The sequence below is a fragment of the Micromys minutus genome (assembly GCF_963924665.1).
Source record: "Micromys minutus genome assembly, chromosome: 17".
In the NCBI taxonomy this organism is placed as follows: domain Eukaryota; kingdom Metazoa; phylum Chordata; class Mammalia; order Rodentia; family Muridae; genus Micromys; species Micromys minutus.
In genome coordinates, this window is record NC_137952.1 from 32,942,875 (window position 1) to 32,960,933 (window position 18,059).

The 18,059-nt window shown below is 39.7% G+C and overlaps 1 protein-coding gene across 3 annotated transcripts in view; it reads left to right on the plus strand.

The window, feature by feature from the left end:
- Nucleotides 1–6,241: 6,241 nt before the first annotated feature.
- The window catches only part of GALK2 (galactokinase 2), an 85,240-nt gene continuing 73,422 nt past the window's right edge, over nt 6,242–18,059 (plus strand). The window contains exons 1-3 of one of the 3 annotated variants that reach the window (XM_080930869.1): nt 6,242–6,367; nt 11,272–11,360; nt 13,876–13,999. In XM_080930869.1, coding sequence (XP_080786995.1) covers nt 6,315–6,367; nt 11,272–11,360; nt 13,876–13,999 — 266 coding nt within the window. In that variant the 5' untranslated portion in view covers nt 6,242–6,314. Of the gene's footprint in view, nt 6,368–11,271; nt 11,426–12,502; nt 12,541–13,875; nt 14,000–18,059 lie in introns of those variants that run through there. The other 2 variants (XM_080930870.1, XM_080930871.1) reach the window with 2 other exon arrangements.

Consider the following 18,059-nt stretch of genomic DNA (forward strand, 5'->3'; position numbering starts at 1 on the left):
TCCAGAAGCGTCACTCCAGATTCCCCTCGTCTTCCGGTCGCTCCTGGAGAAGATAAAGCTCATTCCGGAACCAATGCGCTCGACCCTGAGACGATTTACTACGGCGCCCAAAGGGAGCGCACAGCCGGCTCTTCCTGCGCGACAGTTGGTGTCTTAGCAACTAGGCGTAGCAACTGGGAAAGCGGGCGTTGCGGGTCCCTTCTGAGGGACTTCACATATCTTCTGGCAGTATCCAGTGTCCTAGGTGAGGGAATTGTTTCCTTCCTTGCCTGGGACTCTGGAACCGTCTCATTCTAAGGAAACATGCCCAACCTATATGACAGGTAGCGTGCCTCTGTCATCGTTATGTATGTAAAAGTTATGTTTGTAGTTAGCAAAAACAGTTCTATGAATATTCCATTTTAGGTATGCACTAATCTATTGTTCGATTATTTAATGAATCACAAACGTGTATTAACTGCTTTTAGGATGGAATGAAAGTAACAGTTGCTGACAGATTTTTTTTCTAATGCATTGTTGTTGCAGAAAACCATTAAGAGTTCAAAGTGAAGAAAAATGTGGACACAAAGCTCCCCCCCCCCCCCACTTTTGGAGAAACCCTCCAAATTCTGTACACAAATGTTGTAAAGTTATAAAGTAGATGTATCTTAGAATTTTGACCCACTTGTTACCTATACAGAGGAATTAAACATGCCCAAATTACCAAAGATTAAAACAAACAAAAAAACCCAAACAAACAAAACTAAAACGCCCAATTTTATCTTCATCTCCTACAGTTTATGTTGAGCACAATTCAGCATTAACATTCACACCTTCATGTTGAGTCCTTACAGACCCAGCTTGGCTGTGCTCCAGTGACTTCTGGAGTTGTTGCCTGATATCATTACCACATTTTCCCTGAATCCGTTGAGGGAACGGGATAATTTTGCTTTTGTTTTTAAGCCAGAAATTGCTTGGTTCCGAAATCTTGTCAGAAGATATGTTAAGGCCAATGATTGTATTATATTTGTACTGAACACACTGAACACAATTTATAGCTATACATTCAGAATGTTAAAAGATAAGTCTTCAAACAATTTTGCATTGAATATCATTAACATTTTTTTTGTTTTTTGGTTTTTTTTTTTGTTTTTTGTTTTTTGTTTTTTTTTTTTTTTGTTTTGGTCTGTTTTGAGCTGGGGAAAGAACTTGGCCTTTCGTGTGTTAGGTAAATGCTCTATTGCTGAGCTATCCCTCTAGCCTAACATTACATGAAAAAATTTCAGATAGCTTAAAAAAGTAATCATTCAAAAAAACCATCTTATTGGTCACAGGTTTTTTTTAACAAAAATATCACCTTACTTCTAGTCAGACAATTTTACTTAATCGCCTTTTCTGTCAACACTTTTATTATGAGAAATTTTAAACTTACATGCATATGAAAGGATAGTAGTATACATCTTGGACAACAAGTATACCAACTAACAGCTTTAATGTTGTATATTTTCTGGGTCAATTGAAAGATGCTCACAGAACAACATGTGTGCAGCTATGTGTATTTCCTAAAATTGAAGACATTTACCTATGGAAGCATAGCGTAATCATTACATATTAGACAGACAATCCCCTGAAATCACTTAATTTCTAATCCTTGTTCAAAATTCCTCTACTGAATACAAAAGTTTTGTTTTGGAATGGCCTGTAATGATATTGTCTTAGAACTCAAAACTCCAAAAGTACTGCACAGATCGGTACATGTAACTTTAAAACAAAGCAAAGCCTTCCAATAAATGTGATGACTGTCACCATGCCAGTTTATTGGGACAGATTGGACTTAGGTACTGATGACAATAACTAATAGTACTCACTGTTCTCAGAATATAAGGTGATAAATCAGTTACCCTACCCACGTTTATAATTTTTCCAAAGAACATAGAGAATCATAAGGGGGGTCAAGTTTTATTCATACATAATTTATTAAATACAAAATTATAAGGCTGCGATTATTTACCATGTATATAAAATGGCATGCCGATTTACAGTGCATTTATTTACGTAATTTGCCTTATTCAGATAGTGGGAAAAATGTGAGTAACCTGGTACCTAGAAACATAAAGAAAATGACAACTGAAACTTGAGCCTTTCATTTCATTGGTGACAGTCAAATCTATTAAGCTCAGTCTAACAATTTGATAAGCAATTATTAGAGTATTTTTATGAGATCAATTTTATTCAATAATAAAAACTGATAAAAAATTTTTAACAGGTTGCTCTTGTTTAAAGTACATCTTATATTTTAAAAAGCATTTTAACATATTTTTATTGAAGCTTTAAATTTTCTTTATTGTTTTAAATTATATGTATGTATCTGCATGTGAGCAGATGTTAGAGGTGTTGCGTCTCCTGAGGGTTGGATGTTACAGGCCGTCAGTCTCTTGCCATGGGTGCTGGGACCCAAACTCAGGTCCTCTGTAAGAGCAGCATGAGCTCCTACACAGATCCATCCTTGTAGCCCTGTAACATTTTTACAGTTCTGTGCATGTTTTGCATGTGTATGGACGTGCTTGGTATTTTTGTGTGGGGTCAGAGGGTAACTTTGCAGTCTGTTGTTGTCTCCTTCCATCTTTACATGGTTTTCAGAAAATGAACTCTGGTGGTCAGTCTTTTGAGGCAAGAGCCTTTACCTATCGACCATTGTAAAAGCATCTTTTAAATTTGCCTAATATAATTGTCATCTCTGAGGGGCACAGTCTGCTAACTTAGGCCTAGACCTGGAAGCTTCTCCCCTCTGTACAATCTTATCTAGGCCTGGAATGTTTTCAGCCTCTGAGACTGCTGAATAAGCTTACTCCTTTCTTTCTTTCTTTCTTTCTTTCTTCCTTCCTTCCTTCCTTCCTTCCTTCCTTCCTTTCTTCTTTTTTTCTTTCTTTCAACTCTTGCTGGCTGGTTCAACTCAGCTGTTCTGGCTCAAAGTCCTCTCCAGTCTGGATTCTCTCGGACTGAATTGCTCTGCTTGGCCTCAAGCTAACTCTAACAAATCTGTCCTGATCACCTGGCTCCTTCTCATTCTAGCTTGTTTTGTCCCCACCTGTTGTATTCATCCTGGTTTCTCTTTAACCTGTCTCTGTAAAACTCTCCTGGTAAAACTTCCCCTTCTCTCTCTCTGCCCTGCTCTCTTAAGTCAACTCTCCTTGCTTCTTCTCCTGTAGTTGGGTGTATCCTATCCCTCTCAATTAGAAGTCACTTCCAAACATGGCGACTTCCTTCTACCAACTAACTTTACCTTGATTGTTTGGGATTAAAGGTGTGTACTGAGGGCGTGTCTGTATTTCAACCCGAGCAGACTCTGGATGGAAATTCCTCTACAGATCTCACTGGCCCCAAATATTTTAAGACAGCCTTTACTGAAGTATAACTTAGCTGTGTTATGATAAGCTAGGCTGCACAAACTTATCAATTTGATAAATTTTGCAGCATATGTGTACCCATGAAGTGATTATCATAAGAACTTAATGAGCTTATTATATTAAGGATGTTTCTTTATAGAATATTTTTCTGAAATTACTTGATGATCTATAGTTTCCATCTCCTATGTTTTTCCAGGACACCACTTGACATGGTAGATGAGTTTACAATTTAAGTATCTTTATATGTAAATCGAAATAAACACAATGCATTCTCACTTATCTGACCTTTATCTATGTTGCTCCTTGCATCAGTTGGTTTGAATTTATTGCTGCATGTTCTGTTTTTAGATATCCCATAATTATCTTTCTTTTAATGGATATATATGAGGGGCTTCAACTCATGTTTAATATAAATAAAACTGCTATGAACATTGGTGTAGAAGTTGTTGTGTGAACATGTTTCATGTTTGAGTAAAGTGGCAGACTGATTCCAAGATGGCTGCCATCCATGCCGTTTGATAACTCTTTATCCTGTAAGTGTGGGTAGGCTATGACTTGCTTCTAAGCACAACGATGGGGAGAAGTTGATATACTTAACTGCATACACATTATTAAACAGGATCAAGTCTGTCTTAGTCTCAGACATTGTGCCCTTTTCTACCCTCAAGAAGCAAAACTGCTGATGTTTGTGTGGTGGTCATGCCTCGTTGGCTGCTTCTTGTTTGTTTGTTTCTCCAAGACAGGGTTTCTCTGTGTAGCCCTAGCTGTCCTGGAACTTGCTCTTGAGATCAGGCTGCCTCTGCCTCCTGAGTGCTGGGATTAAAAGCATGTTTGACCATTGCCCAGTTGGTTAAGTTTCACTATCAATTGGACAGAATCTGGAATCACCTAGGAGGCAAGCATCTGGGTATGCCTGTGAGTGGTTATTTACACTAGCTACCATGTGCTCTGCAGTGTGTCCTTCCCCAGATGAGCCTCTTTCAAACAGAAAACCCATCTAAGACACACCCTGACTTTCAAGTGCCAGAAACTGTGAGATAAAAAGTGTGTATTGTTAATATCACCACATTTATGATAATGATGTTATGAAGCAATGAATACAAACAAATCTACGAGTGATGGTTGGGTCATACCAGAGGTATATATTCAACTCTATAAGACTCTCAAACCATTTTCCCTAGTCATTTTACCATTTAGCCTGTCTATCTGCATGTGCAAGCCTCCTAGTTGTCTATCTTGCTATTGTGTAGCATGAGCTACAGTATTTCAGTTTAGCTACTCAGTCAAGAGCACTGAGCATCCCAGTGGCGTTGGCTTAAGGCAGCTGCTGTACTTCTCTGTGTGGTTTTTTTAGTTCTGTTACTGCATTTGTCATTTAGTAGTTAGTTCTCAGGTACATTGACTGTCTATAGGTTTTTGAATATGATAACAGGGATGTAAGTTACCGAAGTGAAGAGCTTGTTTTGTGAATCATCCTCATGCTTTCTGGACAAATGTATGTGGATATGGTATGAAGCATCTCCGCCGGCCAAACGGCTTTATTGAGACTGGCATCAATGTGCATGTCTGGAGCACCCATCTTCTTCATGGCAAGTTCCTGGTTTCTTTGAGTGCCCAAGGGGCATGCTTCTTGAAGCCTACTATATGGATACATTTGTTGCATAAATTTTATACAGAGAAAAGCTAACTGAGAGCCAGCAGTCAAAGAAGGACTTGTGAATTTATTCTCTCTGCACATGACTTCAAACATGATGCTTCCCAGTCTACCTTGACTTCCCTGTGGAAATGTAAGCCAGATAAACTTTCCCTCCCCAGTGGGCAGGGCATTTGTCAGGGCATTTTGTCACAGCAGAAGAAAAGTATTGCACGAGTAGTGTGAACCTCACCTCTCAGTCACGCCTGTTTGTTGAAAGCCAGTCTTCCAGGCACTGTGTCGGGTGCTGAGGACGGTGCTCCTGCCCTGTCTTTGTTTACAGTTGGGAGTGAGGGTGAGGCAGCAACTAGACAGACAGTAAATGCACAAGAAAATAAATATGCAGGGCAACTTTTCAAAGTCCAGCACAGTAAGGGGGAGATGTACTGGAGATGGTATGCTTTTAATCATGTCTCTGGGATTTCCTTAGGCAACAGAAAAGCGTGTGTGTGTGTGTGTGTGGTGTGTGTGTGTGTATGAGAGAGAGAGAGAGAGAGAGAGAGAGAGAGAGAGAGAGAGAGAGAGAGAGAGAGAGAGAAGGCACCTAGGCAAGTGTTAGGTTATATAGGGATCAGAGGCTGGGGGAAATGGAAGCCCAGATGGAGGGTTTAGGATAAGGAGAGGGGTGAGAAGTGCTGGGGAAGAGCCACAGATGCTGGGTGGATATTGTTCCAGGTTTCTTTGAGACCAACAGATGGTAAAGGTTTCTTCTTACCATTAGTGGTGTTTTATGAAGGCCTACCTATGTTTGCATTATGGAAGGAGGAGCAAAGATATTTACATCTATTTTACCTTGCTTGCTTTGGAAATGAATTTGAGAAACAAGCAACAGGTGAACATTGCATGGCCTTTGGGATGCATCTGCTGAACATTAAGGAAGAAAAATGTCAAATTAAAAAAAAAGCAAACTAACCCGAGAGGGATCAGAGAAAGGAGCGGCTCTTTAATTGGGGCTGTACTCAGTCACGTACAGCGTGCAGTCTGGGCGCAGAAAAGCCTGGTCAGTCGGTCTTTCTGCTTTCCTTTGAAACCTGCGGGAGGTGGTGGCCTGGGTTGACAGCTGAGCCTGGAGCAGGGGAGGAGGAGCAGGGGGCGGGACAGCCTGGAACGGGGGCACTGCTACAGACCTGCAGGATTTCCGCTGAGATCCCGGAAGAAAGCCATTCCTGCCACTTCAATCTCGTCCTCCTTAGCTGTGCTGCACTTCTGGAAACTGCAGAGGGATCTAACAAAATATGGCTGCGGAGGGCCCCGCCACGCGACGAGTCCAGGTGGCAGAACATCCAAGGTGGGGGAGAGGCGTGGCCAGGGATCCGGGGCTGGAGAGGTGCACAAAGCCCTCATTGCTTTGGGCAGCTTCTTTTGAGTCACCATTTTGTTTTTATTTTTTATTTGTGTGTGTGTGTGTGTGTGTGTGTGTGTGTGTGTGTGTGTCCCTGGAGGCAGACAGAACCCTTGGGATTCTAGACCTACATAGGTCTCAGACACTGAGCCTGGGGTTGTGTGTGTTGCTTCACACGGAGGACTTTTCCCTTTCTTATCGAAGGAGTCAGCAAAAATGTCAAGCTCTACCTCGAACTGCTCATTATCTTGCTTGTCAAGTGACAGTGTTTCTCCAAGTTTGGTCCTATCCAGTTATTTTGGAGTCTCTGCATCTTTGACAAATGCAAGAACCTCTGAACTGGCATCAAGGAACTAATTTGTTGCCAGTTTCTAGCTACAGAACTACCAGTTCTCTATTCATGCCCAGTGGAGGGTCTTTTTCAATTACAGATACTTTGTAGAAATACTTTGTTTTGGTTTCTGGAGCTGAAATGGCGCAGAAACTGTTCACTTGCTGTTCTGTTAGCCCGAGGGCTTCTCTGAGGTTGATGCTTTGGAGTACTCTTCCCTGCCCCCCCTTCTGTTTCGGTTGATGAGACTGACCTTCCTAAGGCTTGAAAACCTTCCTTTCTGGGCAAGTTGGCAAACACGCATTTTTAATTGCCAGGAATAAAAAATACCTTACCCTAGAGACAGTTTGCAGTACTTCTGGCTGTCATTGAATGTGTTAATTCTGAGTTTTATCACAGCACAGTGTGGTCGTTTTTTACGTATTCAGTGATTCCCGATGACTTCGTTTCTTGAAAAGAAACCCCATTCCTCGGTAGTCTACTCTTGTACAAAACATTTATGAATAAACTTCAAATATGATTTTTTTTTTGAGCCAGGGTCTTACTATGTCATTCTTGCTGGCTTGAACTAGCCTGATTTCTAAGATGGAGAAATTTGCCTGCCTCTGCCTAGAACTAAACATGTGTGCCACCACACCCAGCTGATTTGACCGGATTTCTTTTTCATAAAGATCACTTTCAGTAGTTATGCAGAAGGGAAGATGTTGCTAGTAAATACAGCTCCGTTGCTAAAAGAGGAGTACAATGGCCGAATTCCTGAAGTGCTCTGTGCCTTTCACGGTCATTACAGTATTTATCCACGCTACAGCTATTTAACGTTACTTCATCTGTGTTAGTGCCAGGAAAGGCCACAGAGGTCGTGTGAGCTCTGCTCTGCTGCTGCTTGTTTCCTGACTCACTGTCCGGTGTCTCTACGATCGAGGGATGACACTGGTCTCCCTGCCTGCACCTAAGCGTACAATCACCTTCACCGATTGTTTTGTACCTGTTATGCACACTGTTATTAGCTTCACACAATGTTTCGCAGGAATATTTTAGAAAGGTCAAGACTTACTATGTCCAATTTTTTGACGAACGGCTAGACTGCTTTCCAGAGTGGTTGTACTAGCTTACAACCCCACCAACAGTGGAGGAGTGTTCCTCTTTTTTCGCATCCTCGCCAGCATCTGCTGTCATCTGAGTTTTTGATCTTAGCCATTCTGACTGGTGTGAGGTGGAATCTCACTTGGGAGAGAGAAACAGGAGAATCAGAAATTCAGGGACGTTGTCTAGTTGTGGGGAACAGCCTGTGCTACATGAAACCTTGCCTAAAGTAACCCTAAGAATGTGACAAAAGCTACTGGGTTATTCACTTTCGCTCTCCCTTTCTGACAGTTTTTCTTTGTGGGCCTTGCCTCTTCTGGAACTCACTCTGTAGACCAGGCTGGCCTTCAACTCAGAGATCCACTTGCCTCTGCCTCCTGGGATTAAAGATGTGTACCACCACTCTCGGCAGATTATTAGTTCTTGTACTAACCTTTTGATTTCACATGTCATATAATCCATCCGTTTTTTAGTGGACGAACTGACTTTATGAGTGCTTCCATGCAAGCCTGACCACCTGAGATCAATACCAAGAGCCCACTCAATGTGGAAGAAGAGGTCTGACTCCTGAATGTTGTTTTCTGACCCTTCACAAATGTGCCATGGTAGTCATGTGCCCTTGCACATACCTATCTGTCTCTGCCTCTGTCTGTCTGTCTCACACACACAGTTTAAAACGTCTGCAACAAAGTAGTTTTTAGTAACTTCACAGAATTATATTTAATTTAAATTTAGATTTTCTTTACCCCAAAATACCTATCATCCTTACATTTTTATCATCCCCTAGCAACTACTAATCTATTGTTCTATTATTTCTTCTTTCTTCTTCCTTCCTACCTTTTCTTTTTCTCTCTCTTTCTTTCTATATCTTTCTTTCAAATTTGTTCATTTTGAACATTTCAAATAAATGTTATGCTTATTTTCTTTATTTCTTTGTCTTTTGAGACAGGGTTTTTCTATGTAGTCCTGGCTGTCCTGGAATTTGCTATATAGACCAGGCTAGCTGAACTTAATTTTTCTCTCTGTTCAGTCAAGCCTCAGGCCTTGTAGTAGGCTAGGCAATTACTCCAGCACCAGTGCACAATCCAAGATGCCTTCACAGAGAGTTATATATTAGTTCAAATCTTTATGGCATTGGTGTGGCCTGTGTCATTGTTATCTACCCTGTTTATATAAGTGAAAGAATGCTTGTTCTTTTGTCATTCTTTTCATCTAATCTTTCTCAAAGCTTTTGCCTTATTAATCCATGTAGAAAGATTTTGCTGAAATATTTTATGGTATGAATGTTAGATTTATCATATAGATAATTCTACAATAAACACATAATTCTTTAAATATTTGTATGGATATTTAAAACTATATTTTCTGAGAAGTTCACACATGCATATAGTATGTTTTAATGATACTTACTTATTCTTTCCTTAACTCCCCCCACACTACCCTTAGTCCCTCCCTCAGCTTTAGTCCTCTTTGTCTTTGTTATAGTCCACTGGTTTGTTGTGTTCACATATGCCTGTGTGTGCATCCGTTCCTTGGACTATGACCTACTAGGGGCCACACCTTCCCAGCAGCCAAGTGAAACTATTGCCAACAGTTCTCCTCAGCAGCTTGCAATGAGGGCTAAGCAGCAAGGAGAAAGCTTTCAGGCATGGTCCATCTTAGTTTTTCTACGTCCTGTACCAGGGCATGTGATATCTTAACAATAGGGTCTTTCCCTGTGGTTATGGTGGGGAAGGAACAGCAGTTTCAGGAGTCTGTGTTTAGAATTCTCCGGGGCCTCCCTGAACCCCAGCTCCTTTGGAGAGAGTTTGCCCTGGCTATGGAATTTTCACTGAATAAACCTGTGATTTCTGGGGCTAGTGTTGCCACTCATGCAGAGTAGTTTAAAAAGTAGATTTTTGTTATTATTACTAATGATGTAATCACATAAAAGTGGGTCTCATTAGAATCCATTAGAGGCAGTGACAACAGTGGTTATTTAGTGTTTTATTGGATGACTTTAATGATGCACTTTAGTGTTGTGTGCCAACTCTGCTCTACTTTACAGAGAAGGTTGCCCTGACAGCACATAAATCTGCATGCTGCTTCCACAAGAGTTCTATTCTCTTCTGATGATGTTCATCTCCCAGTACCCTACCTTTTCTCCTGTCTCTGTCACCAATCCCTTCCTCTTCTTTCTCTTCTTCCTCCTCTTCCTCATCTTTGTCTTCCTCTTCTTTCTCGTCTGCTTTTCCTCTTTCTCTTGTTCTTCCTCCTTTTCCTCTTTTTCTCCCTCTTCCTCTTTTTCTCCCTCTTCCTATTCTTCTTCCTCCTCTTCTTTTTCCTCTTCTTCCTCCTCTTCCTCTTCCTCTTTTTCTGTTTTCTTTTTTCTTCTTCCCACTATCTCTCTCGTGTTAATTTTTGTGTTGTTGCCTACTCTCACTAGAGTTGCTTCCTGGAGCATGGGAGTCAGGTTGTTCACCCATCATTGAGAGAAGCCAAGGCAGGAACTGAGACACAACCACAGAGGAGTGCTGTTACTGGTTCACTCTGTCCCTCCCTCCTTCCTTCTCTCCCTTTGTGCCTCTCTCCCTCCTTCCTTCCTTCCCTCCCTCCCTCCTTTCCTCCCTACCTGCCTCTTTCCCTCCCCCCTGCCTCCTTTCTTCTTGCCTCCATTCCTCCCTCCCCTCCATCTGTCCACTTCTGCTTTCTCCCCCCTTCTACTTAAATTATAGGTAAAGTGTGATATTCTGTGTTCTCTAGTTACAGTGTAGACATACTTCTTGTGAGGCTTTATATGTTCTGCAAGATGTTTACAGAGAATCAGATTTAAGTAGCCATCTTGTCTATAAATATCTTGTGGTACAGAAAATGTTTAGTTTTTTTTTTTTTTATTTTTAATTTTGTTTTTGTCCATGCTGGAGAGCAAACCCAGGTCCTTTCACATAATGAACAGAGAACCTCCAAACCCAGTACCTCTTTCTTGAGTAGATGTTATGGGAGTCAGAGATTGTTTCTCTGTTGTAACCAGAGCTGCTGCTGAATGAGTGGCTCTGAGAGATCACACCCTTAACGGAGTAAGTGGCTATATTTGAACCGAACAATGGGAACAGACCAGATACAGGGTTTAAACTTCCAGACATAGACTTTGAGAACTTGGGACTCGAAGATATGAAAGTATGAGACAGATAGTAGAGGGCACTGGAGTCTTAGTCTTGTAGGGTCATGTCATGGAGAGCTAAGGTATGGAGGCATAGAGGCAAAGCAGGTGCAGAGCTGAGTGGGAACCCTTGATGGTGTCTTTGTAGGGAGATATTGAACACCAAAGACATCAATGTAAACAGATTTTCCTCTTACTTCAGATTTCCAGGAGTGCACACACTGTCTGCTGTCCTCCTAACCCTGCGTGGACTTTCTGATATATGCCATTTTGAGATATTTCCCTCTTGTTTTTCAGATTGCTGAAGCTAAAAGAGATGTTTATCTCTAAGTTTGGGTCTACACCCAAATTTTATGTTCGAGCCCCAGGAAGAGTCAACATTATAGGTATTCTGAGTTTCTTCTAATTCTGCCCCACTCCTCTGGTGGTTTGGATTTTCCAGGTTTTCTAGGTATATTTGTATTTTACTTTTGTTTCTTGTAATTTTCTACATTTTAGTGTTAAATAGCAGATTTTAGCAATTTTATGTACAATCTGTCTTCATAAATGTATAATGATTTAGATTGGGTACCAACTTATTCTTTTGTATTTAATATATCATAAATAATTTCTTATGTTTCTGAAAAGGCTATAATTATTATTTTAATGTTTTTGTAATAGATTATTAAGATGGTATTTTATAACTTATTTAACCATTTTTTTATTGTACATGAAATTGTTTCCAATTTCTCACTGTTGTAATTAGGAGCTTAAGTGTCTCCCAGTGGACAGGAGAAGTTGGTAGATACAAGATGTAAACTTTACAAGAAGTAAATTCTCATTTTTTCTTTAATTTTTTGCATATGGTTCCACAGCAGGCTTCATAGAAATTTTTATTACTAGTAAAATTTCCACCAAGATAAGTTTTATACCTTTATTTAGTATGTACTTCCCAAGGAAAGAAGACAGAGAAAGCATATTATTATTCCTATTACTACTACTACTACTACTACTACTACTACTACTACTACTACTTATTTTTGTTCTTTTCATGTCCAGCTTTGATCTTGAAGACTTCTCAGACTGACTTTTCAGTCTACTATTTCTTCAGTTTTGGATAGTTACCTTATCTGTAGAAGAAGATGACTTTTCTTTTATTTATTTATTTATTTATTTATTTATTTATCTAATGCATATGAGTACACTATTGCTGTCCTTAGACACATCAGAAGAGGGCATCAAGTCCCATTACAGATGGTTGTGAGCCACTATGTGGTTGCTGGAATTTGAACTCAGGACCTCTGGAAGAGCAGTCAGTGCTCTTAACTACTGAGCCATCTCCCCAGCCCTGTGACTTTTCTAAGAAAGGTATTTGAATATGTATCTTTGCTGTTCATTGAGAGAAACATGGAGCTGAAGATACAGATTTAGGTCCATGGCAAATAGCTGAGAATTGAAGCACTTGGAAAAGACTCATTGCTTAGGGAAATTGAATGGAGGATGCTTAACATATTGAGAAGATAATAGACTTGTTATCCTTCACTCCCAGATGAAGCGCTCCTGCACCCTCCAGGACCCTTACCCAGGGTGGGTTTGTTTATTTGTTTGTTTTTTGTTGTTGTTTTTTTGTTTTTTTTTGTCTTTGTTGTTGTTAAATAAATTTTTTGACAAAGGAAATCATTTTCCCTCTTGGCAGGCTACCACTCATGCTGTAGGCTTCCAGCAGAACAGGTGCCCTATCCTCATATTTAAACATGTGTTTTCTACTTAGTTCATATTCCTGTCCTTGATAAGTGGATAGAAAGGTAACTCTGTAAATGAGTTCTTCACCTGTGATTGTTAATCCATAAAAAAGCCTTTATTATCTCATTCTAAAGAGAATATCAACCCAGAAGCAAAAGCCTTGTCAGCTGTAACAATGTGTGGAAGAAAGTTTCCTTGCTGGTTAATATCTGTCAAAGGAATGGTGGGATATAAACGTCTGTACCAGGAAGATAAGTAGCTTCTTAACCACAGTGAGATGTTAATCAGCCTGATAGTGGATAGCTGGTCCCATGACACACATGTAAAACTGGTCCCATGACATACATGTAAAACTGGTTTCATGTCACACATGTATAGCTTGTTATATTACACACATTTGAAAAATGATTATTGTTAATTTAAAAAAATATAAAATTGGGAAAATGAGTTGAAGATACAAAGAAGGCTCCAAATTAACAAATTCTAACTAATTACAGTGGTTAGCAGAATTTCCTGACTCAAAATGTTTGGTAAAAAGGAAACTGAGTATCTGTCTGCTTATAGTGTTTTACTTTCTATTAAACTGTGGCCATATTTTTCCTGTGTATTAACTGTTCATGAAAGATTCATAGCTTTCACCTGAAAGGGGATAAGAATTTATTTTGACACCAACTATTGAGTGGCATAGCTTGGAAACACAAATACAGTTTATTCTCATGGAAACAGTCTTGAGAGGTTTTATATTAACAGAACAAGGAAACCATACACCAAGACACTTCTCAGACACATCAGTGAAAACATCAGGCAGATGAGTAACAGCAAGGTAGAGAAGTCTCAATTCTAGGCAGCAGATGTTACCTGAAGCACTGCTATCCTTTGGTTGGTAGAGGCTAGAGGGTCTGCTCGCATATCTTGAAGACATTACCAAGTAGCTGCAAAGATACATAGAGCAGTGTGTAGTGAGTGCCTACTAAGGGAGCTAAAGATGCCTGCGATCACCTGACTTTCTACTCCCCAGATGCAAAGGTCACTGAGGTACCAGTCAGTCAGTCAGTCAGTCAGCCCTGAAGCTCCCTGGAAGCCTTGCTTCTCTCCAGCAACTGTTGTTCACAGAGCTTCCTTGAGTTTCTCTTCTTTCCTATGCTAACACAGATAAAACCTGCTTTCCCTCTTGTCTAGGCGAGCACATAGATTACTGTGGATATTCTGTTATTCCCATGGCTGTGGAACAAGACATGCTAATAGCTGTGGAACCTGTGAAAACACACACTCTCCAACTGGCCAATACCAACCCCTTGTATCCGTGAGTATTTAGGATTGTTGGTGGGTACGGAATGTGGGTGTGTGAACACGGACGTGTGAGTGTATGCATAAGCAAGCAGTAGTGTATTTTGAATGCAGATAAACTCTAGAAAAATACTGGATTCCAGCTAAGTCATCTACTTGATTGATATTTCCTGCCTGATGTTTACTGGTGTTCTGGTCACCACTGACTGTGTGACTGTGTGTTCATCCGCTCACTCAATGAGGCAACACTTACCAACCAGCAAAAGGCTCAGGGCCGCTGAGTGCCTTTATCTGAATCTGATCTCCAGAAAACCACATGGTAGAAGAGAGTCCAGTTCTGCAGGTTGTTTGATTGCTACACTGTGGCACGTGCATATACATGATATATACTTGCCCACATTCTTCCTCACACATAAACACAGTAAATACATAACTGAACTAATTAGTGTAAGAAAGGAAGCATTAGCTGGAGAGTTGCAATATACTAGAGACTGCTCCAAGTATTGAGTTACACAGACATGAAAATAATTTTGTTCTTGCCCAGATATCACTGACTATCTGCTGAGAAAACTGTCTCATGAAGTCAACTGTATGCTCTCTGCCCTTCCCTTCAATAGTATGGCCCTGCCTACTTCTGTCAGAGAATCTTACCATGCTGCACAAGCATTGCTTACGTACTTTGGAAGGCCTAAGCTCTATAGTTTGATGTTGTGTTGTCTGCTTTCTTTCCTTTAGTCTCAGTATAACACAGTATGAGGTAAAATGGATGTTTCTAGTACATACTCTTTGTCAAATTTAATTGTTTAATTTTCTATAAAGTTAAGAAATCACTTATGTGTATTGAATTGTATTAAATATCTGTTCAGTCTTCATTGTCATCTTTAATATATGGTAGATTACTTTGGTGGGTTTTCCAGTGCTGAACCAGCTTTGCTGTTTCTGCCTAAGCTCTACTTGTGCAGTCTGAGCCACGACAGTGCTTGTGAGTGATGGCTCACATGTAGGGTGATGGCCCCATGGGAACGTATGGGGCTGAAAAACTGCTGCTTACAGTGTTTGCATTTCAAGCCAAGAATTACTACAATGAAGTAAATGTTTCAACCATTAAAACGTTTATAAGTGCATGTTTATAAGATCTAGAGTCTGTGCAGTAATATCTTTAGCCTTCACATCCATTCACAGTCTACAACTGTCTGTCTTGCATATCCCCTTTATGTTAAGTGTCCTATGTCAGTGTGCTGGCTTCAACTGCTTACACTTTTGTGTGGGTATGTTCAGAAACACAAATGCTATCATTGTGCTATAGTCAGCTACCATGTTCACTATTGTCTTAGTCACTATTGTGTTGCTGTAAAGAGACACCATGACCAAGGCACACTAAAGAAAGTATTTAATTGACAGTTTGCTTACAGTTTTGCAGGGTTAAATGAAAAATGCAGGGGGTGTGGGGCCATGAAAACAGGCATGGTCCTGGAGAAGTAGCTGAGAACTTTACATCTTCATCTACAAGCAGCAGATTGGGGGCCTGGGTGGAGAGACACTGGGCCTGGCATGGGCTTTTGAAACCTCAAAGCCACCCCTAGTGACACACCTCCTCCAAGGCCATATGTACTCCAATAAGGCCATACCTGCTAATCGTTCCAACAGTTTACCAACTGGAGTGGAAATGGGAGGTGATGATATTTACATTCAAACCACCGCAAGTATAATAGCCTGCTGTATATGTTTGCAATGGGAAATATACCAAATACATATGTGTGTAGTAGGCTATACCATCTATGTCTGTATAAGTCCGTTATACTCTATAATGTTTATATAATGACAATATTAGCTAATTATAAGTTTCACACACTATATTCCTGTTATTAAATTGCATGATTATATTATTATTTGATTTGCAATTTACAGAAGAAGATATAGTTGTCACTTTTTATATAGTTATTCTGTTTATCTTGGTCACTCTGAGTAAGCTGACAGCAAACATGGGGATAGCAGATGTTTCTCTGAGATACTGATTTCATTTCCCTTGGGTGTATACACCAAGCAGAAGGATTCCTGGATGATATAATAGTTCTGTTTTTAATTCTTGGAAGAAACAACACACTGATTTCTATAATGGTCCTGCCAAATCCCATGCAGAAGTGTTCACTTTTCTCAAAACTCCACCAACACTTATCATCTTACTCACACCAGAAGCCATAATTGTAAGATTAATACTTTTTCCAGGTAATAGCTTGGGTTTGTGTGTGTGTGTGTGTGTGTTTCTTATGTGATTGTGTTGGAATTTATGCATTTAGTGTTATTTGCAGGGTTTTTGTTTTGTTTTACAGCTATATTCTATTAGTTGAAGTATTTGCAATATTCAATGGGACTTGTATGTGGTAGAAATGAGTGTTTGGTTTAGAACATAATTCCTTAGCCCAGGAACTTTCTATATTTTGCTGAGTGGGATATTAACTGGGAGAGCAACTAGAGGTGTTTGATGTCCTACTGCCAAACTAACACAGTGTGCTTGTATTTAAATAATGCAGTTCGGAGGTAGATGAAAGCAGCCCTGGGAAGGAAGATTAAAGCTATAAGTGCATATTAAAATCAGAGAAAGGCCAGGAATGGATATGCTAACAAACCTGACAGCCTGAGGCCAGTCTCTGGGACCCACATATTAGAGAGTGAAAACTGCTTTTGACTTCACACATTCTATGATATGTGGACACACACACACACACACACATACACACAGAGAGAGAGAGAGAGAGAGAGAGAGAGAGAGAGAGAGAGAGAGAGAGAGAGATAGAGAGAGAGAGAGGAGAAAATAAAGAAATAAATTTAAAAGGTTAAAAGGTCAGTTCTCAAATTATTAATTTAATAATTCACTGTAGGGTCTTGGAAGAACAAAAACAAGTCCCATCAAAAATCAGAAGATTGAAAGAAATAATTACAATGAAGAAAAAAAGTAATGAAATGGAAAATTTAAAATACAATGAATTAATGAATCAAAGAGTCAATTCTTTGAAACAATGAACAAGATCAATAAACTCTTAGCAAGACTAGTCAAAAGAAAGAGAACAAAGGCCCAAATTAATGAATTAAGAAATGAAAAGGTAAACAAAGAATTCTCAATTGAAGAGTATCAAATGGCTGAGAAGCATCTAAGGAAGTGCTCACATCCCTAGTCATCAGGGAAATAAATGCAAATCAAAACAACCCTGAGATTCCACCTCACACCAGTCAGATTGGCCAAGATCCAAAACTCAGATGACAACAGATGCTGGTGAGGATGTGGAGAAAGAGGAACACTTCTCCACTGCTGGTGGGGTTGTAAACTGATACAACCACTCTGGAAATCAGTCTGGCCGTTCCTCAGAAAATTGGACATAGTCCTATCTGAAGAGCCAGTTATTCCACTTCTGGGCATATACCCCAAAGATCCTACAACATCCAATAAGGACACATGCTTCACCATGCTCATAGCAGCCTTATTTATAATAGCCAGAAGCTGGAAAGAACCCAGATGTCCTTCAGTAGATGAATGGATACAAAAATTGTGGTATATTATATTACTCAGCTACTAGAAACAATGACTTTATGAAATTCCTATGAAAATGGATGCATCTAGAGAATATCATCCTGAGTGAGGTAACTCAATCACAAAAGAACAGACATAATATGCAGTCACTGATAATTGGATACTAGCCCCAGAAAGCTCTGAATACCCAAGAAACAAGTCACAGATCATATGAAGCTCAGAAAAAGAAAGGCCAAAAAGTGGAATCCTCAGTTCTTCTTAGGAAAAAAAAAAAAAAACCAAAACAAAACCCAACAACAACAAATGTATAGCACCCTCTCAGATTGGGGTACATCTAGACCTTAAGTCATTAATAAATCAAGATCTAAAAAGATAGCTTTGTGGCAATTTTTGGTATTTTAAAAATCATGTTTAATCTATACTTACCAAGAAAACTTTGACTATTTCACGTTACATTCTGTTCTACATGTACTTTATGCTTATGATAACTAGTAAAATTTCAACGTATACTATCAAACCTCTAAAAGAATCAAGTACTGACAAAACAATA